We start from the raw sequence: 22,897 nt of genomic DNA on the forward strand, positions 1-22,897 counted from the left end.
CAGCACAGAAAAGGACAGAACCTCTCTGCATGCAGTCACCAGCTAGAATGGCTGCATGCAGGGAGGTTCTGCCCTTCCCTGTGCAGCTGTAGCACTGCCATTGGCTGGAGCTTTGTTCCAGCTAATCGCAGCTCTGGCAGGGGACCCCAAACACCGGTGTCCCTTGCTTCACCTCCCCCCGCCCAGATACTTCTTACAGCTTCCGGCGCTGCGATGTAATGGTCTTCATTGTCCGTCCAATTGGAGAGCTTGGAGCTGCAGGGGGGTGGTGCACCACTATGATGCCCTTACCTGGCATGGCCGCCTGCCGTAAGAGCAGCCATGGTGCCCAGATTGTTCTCTAGAGCCCTGCAGACCTTGTGCCGTACATGCACGGTCACGTCCGGTTGCGCCATACATGTACGGCGCCTGTTCTTAAGGGGTTAAAAAGGCACAGGTTTCTTATTAAATTTGTAACATCTTTGCCTGTCCATTCTTCAGAAAATCAACATCAGACTTGTGCTATAATTTATGCCAGTTTCTGATGTAAATGATAGTTAATCTGTGCTACTCCCTCTAAGCCCTTCCCACTTGTATCAAGTGTTGTGTGTGGCATAAATCCTGCCCTTGCTTCTAACATGTGAGTAAGGCTTAAGCCAGGTTTAATTTTCAGCTGTAGCTGACCAAGTTTTTCATTAGTTCTTAACATACAAATGTAAGATACAAAAGCTCCCAGTAGTATTAAAAACAGGATACAAAGACCTACAGTATGCAGGAAAAATACTGTAAAACAATAATATCACAATTGTGCTTTGCTAATCATAATCCAGTGTCACTAAACATGTAAACTTTTTCTTTTCTACTAAACTACGACTAGTAGAGAGAAAAAAATCTGTTTTGCATTATTTGAGTTTCTTCAGAAATCAAGCATGTCCATGCTTGTGCAATTGAGGGCTTGGCAGTGCACTTCCTTCTTACCCGGAGTACTATTCTCTGGATCACACAACACAGCAAGCGAACATAATGCTGTTGGTTCACTTCGCTGTACAATTTCTGATACCTATGAGCCTTTTTGTGATAGGTAAGTCTGATGCTCTCTTTGTGCTCTATCAAACTTTCTAACTCTTGAGTAAAAAAAACCGCTGAAGTCAGTTAGTTGGATGTCTAATATAGCCAAGAAATGCTTTCCATCCACAGCCTGTGCTAAGCAATGAGAGAGCAATGCCTTGGGCTCTCTTATTTCCTGGAATGATAAAACCTTTATTTATGGCATACACGTTTTCTACTAGTTTGTAGATGTAGTTATTTGTATTAGTTTTGCAGAATGTCTTGAATATGATCACTTATGTTAACACTTAGTTTACAGAAAAGCTTACATATAATTAACCCCTTCCTGACATGGCAATTTTTCATTTTTGCGTTTTAATTTTTTACTCCCTGCCTTCTCCGAGCCATAACGTTTTCATTTTTTCCGTTCACATAGCCGTAACAGGGCTTGTTTTTTGTGGCACAAGTTGTACTTTGTAATGCCACTTTTTAATATTGCATATGGTATAGCTGGATGCTGGAAAAAATAATAATCAAAATGGGGTGGATCAGTACAATTACAATGATACCACATTTATATAGTTTTTCTTGTGTTTTACTACAAAAAAAATACAAACTTTGGAAAAATACATGTTTTCTTTTCATCAACATATTCAGATCCCCATAACTTTTACAGTTCTGTCTACGGAGCTGCGTGATGACTATTTTTTGTGGAATGATCTGTAGTCTTTATTCATACTGTTGTGGGGTGATTATAGTGAGGTGAAGCAATGAAAAAACGGCAATCGGCCATATTTTTTTCATTGCACCATTTATCGAATGGCATGATTTTTTTTATTGTTTATTTTTATTTCCATTTTGGGGAAAGGGAGGTGATTGGAATTTTTATTTACTTAACTTTTTTAACCTTTTTTTGCAAAGTGGACCCCAAAATGCATTCATTACCTTTTGTATAAAGTAATGGAATTTTATCCATTAAAGAATACAAAGATCACTATATTCCAATGCAGTGCTGCCACCTGCAGGCATGCATTGGAATATACCAGTAATAGGCTTAGAAACCTAGAAACCTTGTACACAATCTGGCTTATTACTTCTATGGAATGCCTTCCCCAATCTCAGCCAAGAGAAGGCATTTCTGCCCGTGAAGGGCACACTTAGGCCTCTTTCACACGGGTGTCATATTTTTGGCCCGGATAAGAGGCGGGTGCGTTGCGGGAACACACGCGATTTTTCTGCGCGAGTGCAAAACATTGTAATGCGTTTTGCACTCACGTGAGAAAAATCGCGCATGTTTGGTACCCAAACCCGAACTTCTTCACAGAAGTTCGAGCTTGGGATTGATGTTCTGAATTCTATTATTTTCCCTTATAACATGGTTATAAGGGAAAATAATAGCATTCTGAATACATAGTATAATAGTGCTGGAGGGGTTAAAAAATAAATAAAAAAGTTAACTCACCTTCTCCTCTTGATCGCGTAGTTCCCGGTCTCTTCTTTACTTAACGATGAGCTGTGGGCTAAATGACCTGTGGTGACGTCAGATCACATGCTCCAATCACATGGTCCATCAACGTGGTGATGGAGCATGTGAGCTGACGTCACCACAGGTCCTTTAGCCCACAGCTCATCATTAAAGAAGTAAAGAAGAGACCGGGAACTACGCGATCAAGAGGAGAAGGTGAGTTAATTTTTTATTTTTTTTTAACCCCTCCAGCACTATTATACTATGCATTCTGTATTCAGAATGCTATTATTTTCCCTTATAACCATGTTATAAGGGAAAAGAATACAGTGAATAGACTGGCACCTAGAAACCATGCGTGAAAATCGCACCGCATCCGCACTTGCTTGCGGATGCTTGTGATTTTCACGCACCTACATTCATTTCTATGGGGTCTGCGTTACGTGAAAAACGCTGAATATAGAACATGCTGCGATTTTCACGCAACGCATAAGTGATGCGTGAAAATCACTGCTCATGTGAACAGCCCCATAGAAATGAATGGGTCCGGATTCAGTGCGGGTGCAATGCGTTCAACTCCGGATTAGGCACATTTCACACGGGCGAGAATTCAGCGCGGGTGCAATGCGTGAGGTTGAACGCATTGCACCCATTCACTTCAATGGGGCTGTGCAGATGAGCGGTGATTTTCACCCATCACTTGTGCGTTGCGTGGAAATCACAGCATGTTCTATATTCAGCGTTTTTCAAGCAATGCAGGCCCTATAGAAATGAATGGGGCTGCGTGAAAGATTTTCACCTATGGTTGCTAGGAGATGATGTTAGTAAATTGATTAAAGTCAATTTACTGTATTATTTTCCATTATAACATGGTTATAAAGGAACAAAATAGCATTCTTAATACAGAATGCTTACTAAAATGTTGCTTGAGGGGTTGAAAAATAAAAACAATTAATTCACCTCATCCACTTGACCGCGCAGTCAGCATTGTCTTCTTTATTCTTCTTTGAGGACCTGCAAAAGGACCTTTGGTGATGTCAGCGCGGGTCCTGCTGAAATAAAGATAGAAGGATCTTTTTGCAGATCCTCAAAGAAGAAGAAAGAAGACGATGCCAGCTGCGCGATCAAGTGGATGAGGTGAGTTAATTGTTTTTATTTTTTAACCCCTCAATCGACATTTTACTAAGCATTCTGTATAAAGAATGCTATTATTTTCCCTTATAACCATGTTATAAGGGAAAATAATAACATCTACACAACACCAAACCCGAACTTCAGTGAAGAAGTTCGGGTCTGGGTACCACATTCAGTTTTTATTACGCGAATGCAAAACACATTACACCCGTGCTATAAAAACTGAACAACGCAATGCAATCAAAACTGACTGAAACTGTGTGCGCACTCGCACGGGTTTCCTGCAATGCACCCGGGACGCATCCGGAGCAAATCCGGGACGCCCATCTGAAAGAGGCCTTACAGGTTTTTTTACCTTCCAAGTGACACGCTCACATTTGACCATAGCATCTGAGGGGTTAAGCGACCGAATTCGGTATTATCGCTGATCGCAGGCATTAGCCCCAGTTGTCTGCTGTGTGAAACAGCTAGGGTGATCACTCTGCTCTGGAGTGGGTGCCATCTTTAAAGATCTGACATCCGCCGTACTATTGCGTTATCTGGTGTTCCATAGGAGTGCAGGTACCATCTACTAGATTATCTGTATTCAGAGTATTATCACTGTGTTATCTGTGGTGTTGCACAGGACTGCAGACAGTGTTGGACTGGAGTGCCAGGGGCCTGATATTTAAAGGGATATTCCCAGCACCGGTTCTCTGTCAGTACACAACTGTTTCTGCATCCTCAGGATCCAGTCGTATATTGTGATGCTTTCTGACCCAGCTGTCAGGGGGTCTTGTGGGGCACGCAGACGGGCAGGCGCCCCAAGCAACTTAGTGGTTTGTGTGGTGGTAAAGACTTCCAAAGAGCGGAAAACTGATCATACTGTAAATATTTACTTATGTTATAGAGATCCAATAAAAATTGTCAGCGATTCCAATCGGGAGGTATGATACAGATTATTCTTTCTATAAAGCAAGCATCTATATCCAAAACCTCTATATATTAATCGTCTACAACTTATAAAGTGCATGTCTGTAAAATGGAGGATGAAAGGACACTGAATATGCTGTCATTTCAGTTAGTTACTAGTTAAGGCATCATACAGCCCTGCGATTGCCATTTATTTATATTGCTATATCCTTTTTTCCTCCATTTTACAGGCATGCATGTTATAAGTTCTAGAAGAATGACAGGTCGAGGCTTTGGGTATAGCTGCTCACTTTATACATTTATTCTGCATCATACTTCTTGATTGGAATCACTGGCATTTTTTATTGGATCTCTGTATCAATAAATATTTATGATCAGTTTTGTAAAGATATTAATAAAATGGAATTTTTATGGGGATTATTAAAATCTCTTGATGCATTTTTGAATAGGGACATTATACAATGTATAACATATACAGGTCCTTCTAAAAAAATTAGCATATTGTGATAAAGTTCATTATTTTCTGTAATGTACTGATAAACATTAGACTTTCATATATTTTAGATTCATTACACACCAACTGAAGTAGTTCAAGCCTTTTATTGTTTTAATATTGATGATTTTGGCATACAGCTCATGAAAACCCAAATTTCCTATCTCAAAAAATTAGCATATTTCATCTGACCAATAAAAGAAAAGTGTTTTTAATACTAAAAAAGTCAACCTTCTAATAATGATGTTCAGTTATGCACTCAATACTTGGTCGGGAATCCTTTTGCAGAAATGACTGCTTCAATGCGGCGTGGCATGGAGGCAATCAGCCTGTGGCACTGCTGAGGTGTTATGGAGGCCCAGGATGCTTCGATAGCGGCCTTAAGCTCATCCAGACTGTTGGGTCTTGCGTCTCTCAACTTTCTCTTCCCAATATCCCACAGATTCTCTATGGGGTTCAGGTCAGGAGAGTTGGCAGGCCAATTGAGCACAGTAATACCATGGTCAGTAAACCATTTACCAGTGGTTTTGGCACTGTGAGCAGGTGCCAGGTCGTGCTGAAAAATTAAATCTTCATCTCCATAAAGCTTTTCAGCAGATGGAAGCATGAAGTGCTCCAATATCTCCTGATAGCTAGCTGCATTGATCCTGCCCTTGATAAAACACAGTGGACCAACACCAGCAGCTGACATGGCACCCCAGACCATCACTGACTGTGGGTACTTGACACTGGACTTCAGGCATTTTGGCATTTCCCTCTCCCCAGTCTTCCTCCAGACTCTGGCACCTTGATTTCCGAATGATATGCAAAATTTGCTTTCATCCGAAAAAAGTACTTTGGACAACTGAGCAACAGTCCAGTGCTGCTTCTCTGTAGCCCAGGTCAGGCGCTTCTGCCGCTGTTTCTGGTTCAAAAGTGGCTTGACCTGGGGAATGCGGCACCTGTAGCCCATTTCCTGCACACGCCTGTACTCCAGACTCAGTCCACTGCTTCCGCAGGTCCCCCAAGGTCTGGAATCGGTCCTTCTCCACAATCTTCCTCAGGGTCCGGTCACCTCTTCTCGTTGTGCAGCGTTTTCTGCCACACTTTTTCCTTCCCACAGACTTCCCACTGAGGTGCCTTGATACAGCACTCTGGGAACAGCCTATTAATTCAGAAATTTCTTTCTGTTTCTTACCCTCTTGCTTGAGGGTGTCAATGATGGCCTTCTGGACAGCAGTCAGGTCGGCAGTCTTACCCATGATTGCGGTTTGGAGTAATGAACCAGGCTGGGAGTTTTTAAAAGCCTCAGGAATCTTTTGCAGGTTTTTAGAGTTAATTAGTTGATTCAGATGATTAGGTTAATAGCTCGTTTAGAGAACCTTTTCATGATATGCTAATTTTTTTAGATAGGAAATTTGGGTTTTCATGAGCTGTATGCCAAAATCATCAATATTAAAACAATAAAAGGCTTGAACTACTTCAGTTGGTGTGTAATGAATCTAAAATATATGAAAGTCTAATGTTTATCAGTACATTACAGAAAATAATGAACTTTATCACAATATGCTAATTTTTTGAGAAGGACCTGTATATTGCCTTGTATGTTGCAGGCTAAGCAATTTTGTTAAAAACCAAATAAATTCAATAACTATTTATTTGTTTTGTTTTATAGGGTATAATGGAAACAAGGTCAGGCCATTTCTGAAATACTATGAGACGGCATCATATAACAGGGATGATATTTTTAAAGATCATCTAAGATCAAAAAGAGCTACAAATCAAGAACAAAACCCAATGCAGCTAGAGATATCTGGGTACAATAGGTAACAAGTCTATTCTGCATATAATTCAGAAAATCAAAGAAGAACCAGCTGTTTTCATTTTAGCATACAATCCATTTGGGCTAATATAGCATATATGTGGTCAATAGCCCACATTTACCATTGTGGCTGCGCCTGAATTCTAGCTTAATTTGCAGTAAATTTTGGGGCCTTTTTAGTGCATCTCATTTGAGACATGTTTATAAAGCAAAAAAAAAAAAAACTTTATAATTATTGACTAAAGCCCACATGAAAACTGTATGGCGATACTTAAACTGTCACTAACCTTTCAGCAAACTTTGTATTAATCAATAATAGTGTGTGTACATGATGAATAACACTATATGACTTGTTTCTGGTTAACAGTTTCTTTTAATTATAGTGAATGTCTAGTTTGCAGTTCTCTCAGACACAGTGGAAGGAGATTTGCTCCAGAGAGTAGAGGAGAATCTGCAGCCCAGCCTTCTCTTACTCACTCAGAAGTAGCCCCAGGGTCATGGAGAATATAACAGTGAATAGAGATGACCTTGCGGTTCAACCCGGTGGTCATTTGCGGCACACTTTGCTCGTTCGCGGTTCACGAACAAGCGAACATAAGGCGATGTCCGATAGCAGATAGTGAAAAGGAGGAGAAGCAGGCAGAACTCGCAGTGCACAGGAGGCAAAAAGCAGACTGCAAATGTATCTGGAGCGAGCCATCCACCATGCACAGTCACATCTGGCACTCCCAGGATGCCTGCACATGGCTCCGCAGTGTGGGCTTTTTTTTTACCGGTCAGCTGCTGAAAATAGTGTTGCCATCTGCAACCTGTGCTGTCAACACATAAGTCACGATAAGTCCAACACTCACCTAGGGACGACCGCCTTAAGAAGGCACCTGGCCTCTCATCACCGAGCCCAGAGGGAGCAACACCGTCAGAACCCACAAAGCCATACTCCTGGCGCTCCACGTCCTGCCTCTTCTCCTTCTCCTCTCTCCTCCCATTTGTCCTCCACTCCACCTTCCACCCTGCCATCTTCGCGTTCATCTTGCAAAAGGCAGGCTTTTGTGGCCCAAAAGTCCTAACGCAAAAAGTTGATGATGCCGGATAACCCTCTTGCCCAACGGGTAACCGCTGGCTTGTCAGAACTGCTAGCCCGCCAACTACTTCCATATACACTGGTGGACTCGGAGGCCTTTAGAAAATTTGCGGCCATTGGCACACCGCAATGGAAGGGTCCCCAGAAGGAAATATTTCTCCCAGAAGGGCATCCCAGAGCTATATGGCCACGTTCAGCGGCAAGTGAATGTATCTCTGGCACACAGTCTCTGTGCCAAGATGCATCTGACCACAGACAAGTGGTCTAGCAAACACGGGCAGGGAAGGTACATAGCTTTTACTGCCCACTGGGTGAACATTCTGACGGCTGTCAAGCATGCAACCCGTGGCACCAGTGTGGATTTGGTGTTAGTGCTACTGTTGTGCCTGTAAGCCAAGAGCCACACCTGTCCTGCACCGATTTCAGCTCTGCAGTCACAGGCCAATCAGTGGCTAACCCCTCTCAATTTGACAGTTGGTAAAGTGGTGTGCAACAACGGTGCCAATCTGCTGAGCACACTGAAACAGGGCCAAATGACACACGTGCTGTGCATGGCACACGTCCTGAACTTAGTAGTGCAGCAATTCGTTGCCAAATACCCCAGGGTCCAGAATGTCTTGCGGTAGGCCAGGAAAATCTCTGGCTGTTTTAGAAGATCTTACACATCCATGGCTCACCTTGCTAACGTTCAGTGCTGGCACTACTTGTCTGTCAGACGTCTTATTTGTGACAGCCCGACGCGTTGGAACAAACTCTGCAGCAGGACAGGTTCTGGGGAGCTTGGTTTCTTTTCACTGTGCCAGTGGCTGCTCATGCGCGATGCATGCAGACTTCTGCAGCCATTTGATGAGATCACCAAACTGGTCAGTCACAGCCAGGGCGCCATCAGTGGCATCGTACCTTACGCCTTCTTTCTGGAGTGTGCATTACGTCATGTCATTGATCAAGCAGTCAAGGAGCAGGAGCTGGAAGATGAGGAAGTCGCAATGCTGAATGACTTCCCAGGGGGGCTACTCCATTTGAGACAAGTCAGCAGGTGTCTGAAGAGGAGTCAGAGGAGGATGGTGCCCGCGGGAAGGAGGAGGAGCAAAAAGAGCAAGCCTTTAAGCTTTTATGGGATCCCTGGTGTTTTCCGTGGATGGGGGGAGGAGACCGAGGACAACATTCTCCTGGGCGATGAGCAGGAGCCAGGCCGCTCCACCGCTTCCAATGTAGTGCAAATAGGGGCCTTCATGCTCCAGTGTTTGAAGAGGGACCCTGTATAAAAAGCATAAAGGGCAAGGACCGGTACTGGGTGGCAACGTACTTGGACCCCCGGTACAAGCACAAAATGTTGGACATGTTACCAGCATCACAGAGGGCTGTCAGAATGCAGAATTTCCAGGCCTTGCTGCGAGAGATGCTGCATTCTGCTGTTGGGAGTGCTGGCAGAGGAATTTCCACCAACAGAGAAGCAGTTGCGTGTACCAATTCTACCGCTCTTGCAAGAAGTGGGCGGTTTGAAGATGTGTTGGTCACTTCGGATATGAGATCATTCTTGCAGCCAACCCATCGACAGCCGCCCTCCGGATCCAGCCTCAGGGAACGCCTAGACCAATAGGTGTCCGACTACATCGGGTTAATGGCCGATGTGGATGCTCTGAGAAGCGAGGAACCCCTGGACTACTGGGTGTACAGGCTCGCTCTGCGGCCAGAGCTGGCATAATTTTCCATGGAACTCTTGGCTTGCACCTCATGGAGTGTTCTCTCCGAAAGGATGTTCAGCACAGCAGGGGGGGATTGTGACCGATAAGTGCACTCACCTAACTCACAACAGTGTGGACTACCTCCCATTTCTAAAAATGAATAAGGCATGGATCTCAGAGGAATTCAACAACTGTGACGACTACGTTTAACTGAATTTCCTGATGCCAGCCCACACATATCCGCCACCACCCAGAACAAAGAATGGTCCCTGTCTTATGTGAATACAGTGGCATAAAAGGCATTTTCTGTCAGGTGAATGCCTTATGTTTGGGGCCTGTACTCCACTGGCCTGCAGTAAAATTGGTATCCAATGACAGTCTAATATACCTCCAGCCACATAATCACTTGATCTTTTCTGTACGGTGAATGCCTAATTGTTGGGGCCTCTGAGGAATTCAACACCTGTGATGACCACGTGTTATCAAATTTCACCTATTATTATTTAGGGTTTATTCAAGAGGGAGGATTTTGTTAGCCATGTTTTTAATCCAATTTTATATTTTTAGTTCTTTTAAACATATGTATTTGACATGTATTTGTACTGGCCTACAGTACAATTGTTATCCAATGACTGTCTAATATACCTCCAGCCACATATTCACTTGATCTTTTCTGTCCAGTGAATGCCAAATGTTTGGGGCCTGTACTCCACTGGCCTGCAGTAAAATTGTTATCCAATGACCGTCTAATATACCTCCAGCCACATATTCACTAGATGTTTTCTGTCCGGTGAATGCTTAATGTTTAGGGCCTGTACTCTGGCCAACAGAAAAATTGTTATACAGTGACCGCCTAATGTTCCTCCAGGCACATAATCACTTGATGTTTTCTGTATGTTGAATGCCAAATGTTTGGGCCCTGTACTCCACTGGCCTGCAGTAAAATTGATATCCAATGACCGTCTAATATACCTCCAGCAACATAATCTCTTGATCTTTTCTGCACAGTGAATGCGCAATTGTTGGGGCCTCAGAGGAATTCAACACCTGTGATGACCACGTGTTATCGAATTTCACCTATTATCATTTGGGGTTTATTCAAGAGGGGGATTTCATTAGCCATGTTTTTAATCCAATTTTATATTTTTAGTTCTTTTAAACATATGTATTTGACATGTATTTGTACTGGCATGCAGTAAAATTGTTATCCAATGACCGTCTAAGGCTAGTTTCACACTAGCGTTCGTCGGTCCGCTCGTGAGCTCCGTTTGAAGGAGCTCACGAGCGGACCCGAACGCCTCCGTCCAGCCCTGATGCAGTCTGAATGGAGCGGATCCGCTCAGACTGCATCAGTCTGGCAGCGTTCAGCCTCCGCTCCGCTCGCCTCCGCACGGACAGGCGGACAGCTGAACGCTGCTTGCAGCGTTCAGCTGTCCGCCTGGCCGTGCGGAGGCGAGCGGATCCGTTCAGACTTACAATGTAAGTCAATGGGAACAGATCCGCTTGAAGAGGTCACCATATGGCTCAATCTTCAAGCGGATCCGTCCCCCATTGACTTTCCATTGAAAGTCTGAACGGATCCGCTCAGGCATCTTGCGCACTTAGAAAATTTTCTAAGTTATTAATGCAGACGGATCCGTACTGAACGGAGCCTCCGTCTGCATTAATATGATCGGATCCGTTCAGAACGGATCCGATCAAGCGCAAGTGTGAAAGTAGCCTAATATACCTCCAGCCACATAATAACTTGATCTTTTCTGTACAGTGAATGCCTAATGTTTGGGGCCTGTACTCCAGTGGGCTACAGTAAAATTGTTATTCAATGACTGCATAATGTACCTCGAGACACATAATAACAATTTCTTTTATGTCAGATTAATGCCTAATAAAAATTTTCGAGGCTCCAGCAGGGCAAATTTTTGAGAATTTCCATTTAAAAAGCAAAAAAATAGCCCATGATTAAAATACATATTTTTTGTGGGAATTTTTATCTTTGATCCCCCTCTAGTAGGTCACTGTCCATGTTGTGGGACTATTTGTGAACTTCTAGTAAGTATTTGGTGGCTGAAAATATGACCTGAAGGTTTTTCAGGGTTACCTGCTATTAAAGTGAATGGGGCCTGCCGCAACTTGCGGTTCGCGAACATTTGATCGCATTCTCGCAATCGCTTTCGTGAATTGTCCCGGCTGATGTTCGGCCGTCACTAACAGTGAAGTACTGACCTGTATTGTTGTGAATAAAGCACTTAGGAAGTTTATATCTCAGCCCATGTAGCTCCACCAGTCTCCCTGTCCATGTGTGTCTCATTTAGCTCCTGCTCATTTCTCCCCCCACCTCTCTCCACAGACTTCCATTTACATTTATAATACAATCCTTCTGTGGAATCTCGTCTGTTTTGGACAGGATTAAGGACATTTTTGTGAAAAGCAATTAGCAAGGGGTTGGGGGCGTTGTAAACAGCTGAATATGAACTTGTCAATTGTACTATTTATTTATGCAAAGTTGTGTGAAAAGTTAGTGACCATTTGTAATACTGATATAATATAAAATGCAGGTTTTATTTATTCATTTTTATACATGGGAGATAAATGTTTTTTTATAGGCTTGGGCGAATTGAGCGTCAGATCATAGATCCGAAGTCGATTCATTCAAAAACTTCCATGTTAATGCTGTTTCCGTACAGCATTAAAATGTATTGGCTCCGTGGAGCCAAACTACGTCTTAGTAGAAGTCAGACTTCGGTGAATTACTACTATATTCATATCTGCGTATTTAGAAAACATTTAAACTAGGAATCCGGAGTGAGCTTTGGTACCGAGGTACTAGCCAGTTTTAAAGCCCACTTCTTAATTTGCTGTCAGGCCGAGTCAGTTCTAGCTATGCCCCTGATTGATAGGCTAACTAAGCTCACTTTTTCACCCTTCAAAATGAAATTAATTGGTGTAAAAACACAAAATGTCAACAATTGTTTTTCACAAATAAAAGCCCAAAAAGTTGCAAAGCCCTATTTTGCAACTTTTTGAAGCCAGAATTCAGGAGTCAAGCTTGATAAATCCCCCAGTGTATTTATTATTGTTTCTGAAGTGTCTACCTACTTTTCACACAATGCTGTTGCAAGCTGCAGTATAAGGGCTCATGCACACGGCTGTAGCCATTTTTGCGGTCCGTAAAGTGATCTGCAAAACACAGACACCGGCCATGTGCATTCCTCATTTTGAGGAACGGAACGTCCGGTCCTCTATAAACAGTCCTATCCTTGTCTTTAATATGGACAAGAATAAGACATGTTATATGTTTTTGCGGGTGCTGTGGAACGGACATACGGATGTGGACAGAACACAATGTACTATCCGCATCTTTTTCCGAACCATTGAAGAGAATGTGACTGCATCTGACCTGCAAAAAATGTGGATTGGATGCGGAAAAAAAACATGGTGGCTTGCATGAGCCCTAAGTAAAATTGGCTAAGCCTGGCACACACATTGTTAAATGTGTCTGGCCGCAGAGGTTCTGCCTGTGTCTGGGTGTGGAGCTCCAGCCAGCCGTTCGCCATCTCCCACTCACTTTTTGTGAGAGTAGTGGTTGAAAATTTCACAAAGGTACAAAATGGCACTTTGGCACCATAAAACTGGGGTACAAACGTTATACATTTCCCCATACGATTTGAGCATTATAATGATTTAAAGGCTGTGTAACCCTTAGGCCTAGTTCACACGAACGTTTTTTTTTTTGCGAGTGTACAGGACGTTTTTTTGTGTTCCGTATACGGTACCATTCATTTCAATGGTTCCACAAAAAAAACGGAATGTACTCCGTATGCATTCCGTTTCCGTATTTCCAATTTTCGGTTCTGTTGAAAGATAGAACATGTCCTATTATTGCCCGCAAATCACGTTCCGTGGCTCCATTCAAGTCAATGGGTCTGCAAAAAAAACGGAACACATACGGAAATGCATCCGTATGTCTTCCGTATCTGTTCCGTTTTTTGTGGAACCATCTATTGAAAATGTTATGCCCAGCCCAATTTTTTCAATGTAATTACTGTATACTGTATATGCCATACGGACAAACGGAACGGAAAAACGAAACTGAAACACATAATGGAACTCAAAAACGGAACAACAGATCCGTGAAAAACGGACAGCAAAAAACTATGAAAGCTATGCGTTCGTGTGAACTAGGCCTTAGAGTCCTGGAATCTATTGAATTACACTGACAGCATTATGTCTGTGTAATTCACTAGATTCCAGATCTTCAAAGTCACACAGCATTATAAATCATTATAATGCTGTGAGATCCTCTCAGAGCTCAGAACAGGAACTCACACTGCCACACACAGCAAGTATCTCACATTGAACTCCTCTGTGTTTGGCCTAATATGCGTTATGCATAGTGATCTGCCAAAAGACTGAGCCATAACATGACCCAAGAGCAGAGTTGTAAGGCTTGGTCTACAAGGCGACATTTGTTTCACAATAGCAAATCTCAAAAAAGTAGTTTGACCAAAAACCATTTGCACGACTTGTCTGCATCTTGTTTTCACTTGAATATTTTATAGCCACTGTTTGTAAAAAAAAACTGCCAGACTGCAAAAAGGTTGCAGGTAAATTCCAGTCACATATGACTTGCATTGTGGTCTATGATGGTGTGTCCAACTTGCTACCTGCCAACAGTGTTTAATTTTTTGCCACAATCGCATCACATCTTCATATACAGAGTATTTCTTTAATTTTACTTTAAATAATTAAAGAGGCATTCTGGTTACATTTATTAGATCAGTGGGGGTCCAGCTGCTGGGAACCTCGCCGTTTATAAGAACAGGTGCCCTGTACCCATGGGGACTCCTGAATTGAATGGAGCAGCAGACTGAGCATGCACATGGGACTGCCAGAAATAGCCAAATGCTGTACTCCACTATTTCTGGCAATCCCACAGAGGTGAATAGAGCAGCAGTGCACATGATCAACCTGAACCTGTTCTCATGATCAGTGCATATGCCAGTGGTTGGACCCACACCAATCTAATAGTTATACCCTTTCCTGTAAATTAATGTAACTGGAATACCCTTTTAAGTAAGTAATTTTAACCAAACATTTTTTATTCTAACAATTGCAATTTCTCTCTCAATGCAGGAAATTTGAAATGATGTTAGAGAGAGATAGAAGTGTATTCACAGATGATTTTAAAGTGATATCTGATGATACATCCATACCCTTGGACATTTCTTTTTTGTATTCAGGCAAACTAAAAGGTAAGACATAACCTCCATCCTACAAAAAAAAAAAAAAAAAAAAAAAAAAAAAAAAAAATCAACAAAGGGTTTGCTTTAGGCCGTGCCGTGGTCGTATTGCGGCCCACAAACAGCGGGTCCACAATATGCGGGCACCGGCCATGTGCATTGCTTGAATGGGTCCGCAATTCAGAGCTGCGGTGTTCTATTTTTTTTCCGGTGCGGACGGATCACGGACCCATTCAAGTTGAATGGTCTCGATTCGTCCCAGCCTCCGCACGAATGTTTCCCATGCATTGGGGACCGCAAATTGCCACATCTTACCACTCGGATTTTTGCCCATTCTTCCTCGCAAAACTGCTCCAGCTCCTTTAAGTTGGATGGTTTGTGCTTGTGAACAGCAATCTTTAAGTCTGACCACAGATTTGCTATTGGATTGAAATCTGGTCTTTGACTAGGCCATTCCAACACATTTACATGTTTCCCCTTAAACCACTCAAGTAGTACAGGTTTAGCACAAGAATATCCCTGTATTTAGCACCATCCATCTTTCCCTCAACTCTGACCAATTTCCCAGTCCCGGCTGCTGAAAAACATCCCCACAGCATGATGCTGCCACCACCATGTTTCACTGTGGGGATGGTGTTCTTTGGGTGATGTGTTTGCACCAGACATAGGATTTGATTTGATTTGATGGCCAAAAAGTTCAATTTTAGTCTCATTACACCACAGCACCTTCCTTCATACATTTTGGGAGTCCCCCACATGCCTTTTCGCAAACTCACAACGTGCCTTTTTGTTTTTAACTGAAAGTAATGGCACATAGGTGGACATCATTTCACTATGTGACTTGTGAAGGCAATTGATTGCACCAGAGTTAGTTTTTTTTGTCTTTTTTGTAGAATTGTCTTTGTATTAAAGAAGTTATAAGAATAAAATAAACATACATATTTCCTTATGAAATCTGTTGATCATCAGTAAATATGAAAGATTTGACAATGCAAATAAATCACATAAATGCACAACAAGCAATTCCAGTTCCATCAATAATAACTGGTATATAACCCAATCACCGGGGGAGTAGTAATATAACTGGGCAATAACTGCCCACGACTATGCAAACATAGTGTATAACATTGTTATTATTATGAACAAAGGACAGGACAAGACACAGGAGGGTAGACAGGGGGTGGGGGTGAGAAGGATGCTATTCAGTAGTTTCTGTGAATGTGTCTCAAGGTTGCCATACCTTATGAAATTTTCTATAGAGTGATTGATAAGCGCAGATAAATATTCCATTCGTCTAACCTCCATAATACTAGAGAACAGATCAGGCCGAGTTGGTATGTCCTGTCTCTTCTAATATTTACCTATAAGGCGTCTAGTTGCCGACAATATGTGATGTATTAAGCAGAGTACGTGTTTCTTTAGTACTATTGGGGGCATGTTCAGTAAAAACATATATGGGTCTAGTGAGAATTTTGTATTAATTAGTTGCAGTATAAGGTGTTGGGTCTCTCTCCATAGTGGGAGTATGGCATGACAGTCCCAAAAGATGTGAAATAAAGACCCTTGGCCAAAGCCACACATCCAACAAGTACCAGAGACAGTAGGATTCAGGTGTCTGAGCATCTGGGGCGTGTGATACCAAAACATCAAAAGCTTATAAAAATTCTCTCTATAGGTCACACAAGTGGACGAAATTGCTGCTCTACGCCATATAAGCTGCCAATCACTCTGCGATATTTCCTTTTCCAAGTATCTTTCCCATTTAGACATATACGCATGCCACATAACCCGCGGGGATTCCGGAGTTGAGATAAGAACATATATGTCTGATATAAGACCCCTGGTAGAGGTTGAGAGTTTACAAAGTCGTTCAAACATTGTCGGAGTAGATACCTTCGTATCATTAAATAGGGTTCTAAGCAAGTGCTGGACTTGTATATGCTGCCATCTAAAGGACTCAGGTAGATTGTATTTTTCCTTAAGCAATTCAAACGGTATAATCTCAAGGGTTCTATATTCCACTATATCAGCAAATCTGAATAATTTGTTGGAGAACCACGGCTTAAAAGATGTGTATTGTAGCCCTAACGGGAATACAGGGTTAAATAAAAACAAAGTCATGGAGGATTTATCAGATACCAACGGAAATTTCTGCTTGCAACTTTTCCAGACATTATATGTTAGTGACATAGGACCCAACAATTGGGTATTGCAATTTTCCGGTAGTGGTGACCACAAAAGGGCATTAGGGTGAATAGGAGCCAACCATAGCTTTTCGATTTTCATCCATCTAGAGAATGCCAGGAGGGAAGACCATGCAGGTATACAACGTAAATGTGTCGCCCAGTAGTATTTCGTTGCATCAGGAAGCCCCAGACCACCTTGTGATTTGAGGGCGGTGAGAGTACTGCAAGAAATTCTATGTCTCTTTCCATTCCAGACAAACCTAAGGATGGAGGATTGCAAAGCTCTCAGATCCTTCTTAGGTATGGGAACCGGAATAGTTTCCATTACATATAATAATTTAGGCAGTATGGTCATTTTGACCGCTGCAATGCGTCCAAGTAAAGAAATTGGCAAGGGCATCCATTTAGCCATAAGCGAATTAAGTTCCTGGAAGAGGGGGACAAAATTATGGGCATAGAGGTTATTATATGTTTTTGTTATCTGGACTCCTAGGTATTTGAGGGTGGTATCGTTCCATTTAAAATGGAAATTGTTTTGTAGGGTACTCTGTACATCCGGCGGGATATTAATAGATAAAGCCTCCGTTTTTGAAGTATTAATCTTATATCGAGACAGTCTGCCATATTCCCCTATTGTCCGAAATAGATTTGGTAGTGAAGTATGTAGGTTTGTCAACGTAAGAAGGATATCATCAGCAAAGAGTGATAATTTAAAGGACACCTTATTGGACTTCTATTCCTTGAATATCAGGATGGGCTCGTATTAGCGCCGCCAAAGACTCAAAGTACGAAAAGTGAGTGGGATAACGGGCAACCCTGCCTAGTTCCATTTCGAATAGTTATCATGCTGGACTGGGCATGTGTCGTTTTCACATAAGATGTTGGGCGGGTGTAAAGAGCACGAATGGCAGTCAAGAAAGGCCTCCCTATACCAAAACACAGTAAAAACATAAAAAACAGAAAACATAAAAGGCCTACTTAGGCGGTCAAAGGCCTTTTCTGCATCAAGGCCCAGTATTAACGCTTGCTGTTTCCGCATGTTAACAATGTCTATCAGGTCTATAGTCCTCCTCGTATTGTCGCCTCCTTGGCAATTTAACACAAAGCCAACTTGATCTTTATGAATCAAACTCAGGAGCAGGTTAACAAGCCTGTTCGCCAGAAGTTTTGCAAATATCTTTAAGTCTGAATTAAGGAGGGCTATAGGACGATAGTTGGCGCAATCCTTATGATCCTTCTCTGGTTTTGGTATAAGGGTGATGAAGGATTGAAGCATTGTGTCCAGTATAGGAGAGCCCTCTAGGAAAGAGTTAAAAATCTTGACCATATACGGAAGGAGGGTGTCGACATACGTTTTATAATAGAGGTATGGCAGACCATCTGGTCCAGGTGACTTGCGATTAGGAAGGTTTTTTATCACTTCTGATATTTCTTCAGCTGTAATCTGAGTGTTAAGGGTAGCTGCTAGGTCACTAGTTAATTTAGGTAGCTGACATTGTTTGAGGAAGGAGGAAAACATTTCCCCCGTGCCTCAGAGGGTCCTTAGGGACCTGCTGGGGGAGAGAGTAAAGATTTTCATAGTATTTATGAAAGAGGGCGATCATTTTATTGGGATCATAGGTAATAGTGCCATCTGCTTGTCTCAAGGCAGTCGGGGTGCTTGTCATGTTAGAATCTCGCAACTGTTTCGCCAAGAGTATGCGATTTATTTCCCCAAGCATAATAGCGTTGCCGAGAATACAGGAGTAGTTTATCGGTTTTGCCAATGCCAGATCTCTCAGCTTAGCTCTCAGCATAATTATGCGCCTTAAAAGGTGGCGAGAGTTACGGGATCCCAAGCGCTCCAGATCACTCTTGATAGAACAATACTGCATATTTCTATCTTTTTACATTTTAGCTCCAATGGCTATGCAATTACCCCTGAAGACAGCTTTATGTGCCTCCCATAAGGTAGACATGGAGGAGACTGTTGGTTAATATGAAAATATTCTGACAATCCCTCCTGTAGGGACTGTCTGGGTATGGGTTTAGAAATAAGGCTCTCGTTTAAGCGCCAGTGGCAAACCCTAGTAATTTGATGTCTAGTGTTTAACGTAAAAAAAATAGGTGCGTGGTCCGACCACGTGATAGACCCTATATCAGCGTCCATCATTAAACGCATTGTGGGGATATTACCTAGGAAGTAATCAATTCGAGTGTGCATACTATGAGGATGTGAGTAGAACGTAAACGTCCTGGATGTAGGGTAATTCACTCGCCATAAGTCATACAACGCAAACTTTCTCACCAAACATCTAAAGGCACAGCCTGTTCTCTGGAAGGAGGCTTGTCTGCTAATGTTTGTCTGTCTAGAGTTTCAGAGAAGGAGATATTAAAATCACCTCCCACAATAAGTGCTGCTGGAAGTAAATGAGTAACCTTTGTGAGCACCTTAGTGAGGAAGGAGATCTGTTTGGAATTCGGAGCGTATAAATTACAGAGGACAATGGGGATACCATGCAAGGTTGCTTGCAGGATGATATAGCGACCCTGAGGGTCCGATATCTGTGAGGTCACCTGGAGTGGGCAATTAACAGATAAAAGGATCGCAACTCCAGCCTTTTTTTTATCATTAAATGCTGAATACGTTTTGGGGAACAGTCCAGCCGCAAATTTTAATGTTCCCGTAGTGTCAAAGTGTGTCTCCTGGAGGAAGACTACCTCAGCTTTTTGAGTACGACACTCCGTCAGGGCCTCTTAACATTGGAGTTCAGGCCTTTGACGTTTAAAGACATACACTTAATCATGGCGGAGAGGTTGGCTGGGCCATATACTTGCTATTTTGAGAGCAGAAGATAATCCTCCAGGAGACCTCACTCCAGGCACCCCAGCAGAAAATCTGCAAAAAAACATAGTCAATATCCCTAGGTACACCAAACAGATAATAGGACATGGGACACACGAGGGTACAGGGGGACACACAAGACAATAGCATAGAGAAGAGACTGATAGGAATAATCCAAACATTGGACTTTAACGTCCAGGTGGGGGCATTCAGAAAAGGCCTGAAACTTCTGATATGGCCCTGTCTCATTTCCTCAGTTCCAGAGAACAAAGGAGAGGAAGAGGGCAAAAAAGGTCAATCCCCCCTGTGCTGGCATGGTTGAACATACCCGGCATAGAGAACAAAACAGTGCTCGAACGGTATGCATAAAAACTGAGCTCTAGGGAAGCTCTACAAAACGTTACACTCGAACGGTAAGGCAAGAAAAACGTATGAAGAACATCAGCCGCCATTCAAAGCGACAAAAAACTTTTAGGAGATGAGCATTAAGATACTACTTAGATCACAGCAGATCAGGTCAGTTCATCTCTCAATGTGGATCCCCTGGATTCTTCTCCTGGTAGGGATCTACGGTTCTTGCTTCGTACTTGCTCCCAGACTGGTGGAGGCGCCATCATCTGGTCAGGGACCTCCCAATCATCAATAGGGGGTGCAGGAACCCCTAGCGTTTCACAAAAGGCAGACAAGTCCGCATGGGTCCTCAAAAGGCACAGCTTTCCCGTTTTTATTAGCAATAAACGCAAATGGATATCCCCAGCGGTAGGGAATTTTCTTCTGCCACATGGAAGCTAAGAGAGGTTGAAGTAGTCGTCTTTTTTGCAGGGTCAGCCATGATAAGTCCTGGTAGAGTTGGACATGGACACCATGAAAGTTAATGACTCGGAGTGTGCGGGGTTTGGACATTATAGCTTCTTTGAGCTGAAAATCCGTGACGCAGCATATGACAACCCCGGGGCTGTGCCGATGCGTTTTTGGGGCGCAAGGCCCTATGAGCACGATCCATCTTGATAATGTGGGAAGGTGGGGACCCCAATATGCTTTTAAATAAGTCATTTAGGACCTCATGTATATTTTCTTCAGACTCCTGTTCAGACAGGCCCCTCACTCTGATGTTATGTCTGCGGCCTCTGTTGTCAAGGTCCTCTAAATGCCTGGTGTTATCCCGAACAACCTGGGAGCATCTTGATATAGTAGATTGGAGATGAGCAAAATATTTGTGGGTGACATCATGCTCTGTTTCTAGAGAGTCTACCCTGGCCGCAACCTGTTTAAAGTCCTGACGCAAGTACGAGATCTCTGTTTTACATGTATTTCTCACTTCTTTTATGAGATTCCTAAAATCCTCCTTGGTAGGAAGGTGCTGTAAGGCCTTTTGCAAAGAAGCTGATTGCGATAACTGCATGGCACCATTCATGTCAGACTGAGTCCCAAGGGATATCTTCCCCCTCTAATCTCCCTTTGGCCTGAGGGAGATCCAAGGGGTCTTCAGGGTGCTCAGCCCAATCCGTCCTGCGCTGGGACGGTGTAGCTGGGGTATTTCTGAGCTTGGGCGCCATTTTTGGCGTCATGTTTGCGGTCGGTTCGGGCACTGGGGACTGCCCAGCTATGCCCAATGTCCCCTCCTGTGTGACAGGCCTGTATACAAACTCCTCAGCCAGCAGAGATAAGGGGGAGATGGTTACCTGTGCAGACCGCTTTGATCCGGACGCTGCGGCAGAGGAGCTTCTCCTCCGCCTCCTCCTGTAATGGCGCCCGCTATAGTTTCACGCCTCAGGCCCCAGGGAACAGTCGGCGCTGGAGTACGGTGGTCTAGGTATGCTGCTATGCTGTGATTCCTCAAATTAGGTGCTGGGCTGCCTCTGGATCGTTTTGAGGGCAGCGATTTCCCCATGGGACTCGGGCACCGGGCTAATGAGGCTCCTGTAATAGCTCAGGACGGCGGAGCTCTTTCTCTAAGCTGCCATCTTGCCGGGTGGTCAAGCCACGCCCCCGCACACCAGAGCTATTTATGGGTTTCCTAACAAAGGAGGTTATACTTACGCACATGCCAATTTTCTGTTTTCTACTTTTAAAACAATAGTTTTATTTATATATTTTTCTAATTTCACTTCACCAACTTAGACTGTCGTGTTCTCATTCATCACATGAAATTCAGATTAACAAAACATTGAATTTAAGGCTGTAATGTAACAAAATACAAAAAAAGTCAAGGGGGTGAATACTTTTGCAAGCCACTGTATATGTGGAATATTGAATGGTGAGCATACTTGGAACTGTACTGGAGCTCAGTTCCTATTCACTTGAATGAGAGCCGAGCAGCAGTATGCCATTGCTGAAAGCTACAAAGTGGATGCTTTATGCTTCCAGCTTCATATACTGTATAGTCTTGTCACCACCAGACATCTGAGAAGCTCTGACAGACGTTCTTCAGAACCTCCTCCTTGAGGTTCCTTTTGTTTTGCTTTCGTTTTCTCATCTTGTTAGCCTCTCTCAGCTGTCATGTAGTTGCACTGATTGCATCCCTTTAAATCCCTTCCCATACTGCATCACTTTGCGGTTTATACAACTTCCTGGAGTGTGTGCATGCTGGATGCTACTACTGAGTCTTCTACAGATAAGTTTTGTTCATTCATTTGTGTTTTCCTGTTTGCTGGATCCCAGGTGACCCCGACTCCCTCCGTATCAAGTGTAGGGAGCCGGTGGTCATGTCCCCTCACTATTATAGGGTGTTCAGGTGTTATACATTCGAGGAACGAGGATATGCGATCATCTACCATTGAGATTTTTGCATAGGCTGATCAGTTAGGGAGAGAGCCAGGTCCCTTTGGTTCCTTAGTTTTGGATCCAGTCAGTCGGATCTTCATTTTGTGTCTTCTACAGGTAGTTTTCTGTACACCTTCCTTGACAAGTCTCCAGTGCTGCGGCAGCCATGAGCCATAATTCTACCGATTTGATATGGATGACCTGATCTTGAAGATAAGCTATCAATATGTGTAATCCAGACAGCCCCTTTAATGTCGTTTACGCTGCAGATTACAGGCTAATTATCT

At 43.1% G+C, this 22,897-nt stretch overlaps 1 protein-coding gene across 2 annotated transcripts in view; it reads left to right on the forward strand.

Moving 5' to 3' along the window:
• Positions 1 to 961: 961 nt before the first annotated feature.
• The window catches only part of LOC122919690 (disintegrin and metalloproteinase domain-containing protein 10-like), a 293,071-nt gene continuing 271,135 nt past the window's right edge, over positions 962 to 22,897 (forward strand). For both annotated transcript variants that reach the window (XM_044268875.1, XM_044268879.1), the window contains exons 1-3: positions 962 to 1,060; positions 6,685 to 6,835; positions 14,731 to 14,849. In XM_044268875.1, the coding sequence (XP_044124810.1) occupies positions 1,003 to 1,060; positions 6,685 to 6,835; positions 14,731 to 14,849 (328 nt within the window). In that variant the 5' untranslated portion in view covers positions 962 to 1,002. The remainder of the gene's footprint in view (positions 1,061 to 6,684; positions 6,836 to 14,730; positions 14,850 to 22,897) is intronic.

This window comes from Bufo gargarizans, chromosome 1, assembly GCF_014858855.1.
Source record: "Bufo gargarizans isolate SCDJY-AF-19 chromosome 1, ASM1485885v1, whole genome shotgun sequence".
Lineage (NCBI taxonomy): Eukaryota > Metazoa > Chordata > Amphibia > Anura > Bufonidae > Bufo > Bufo gargarizans.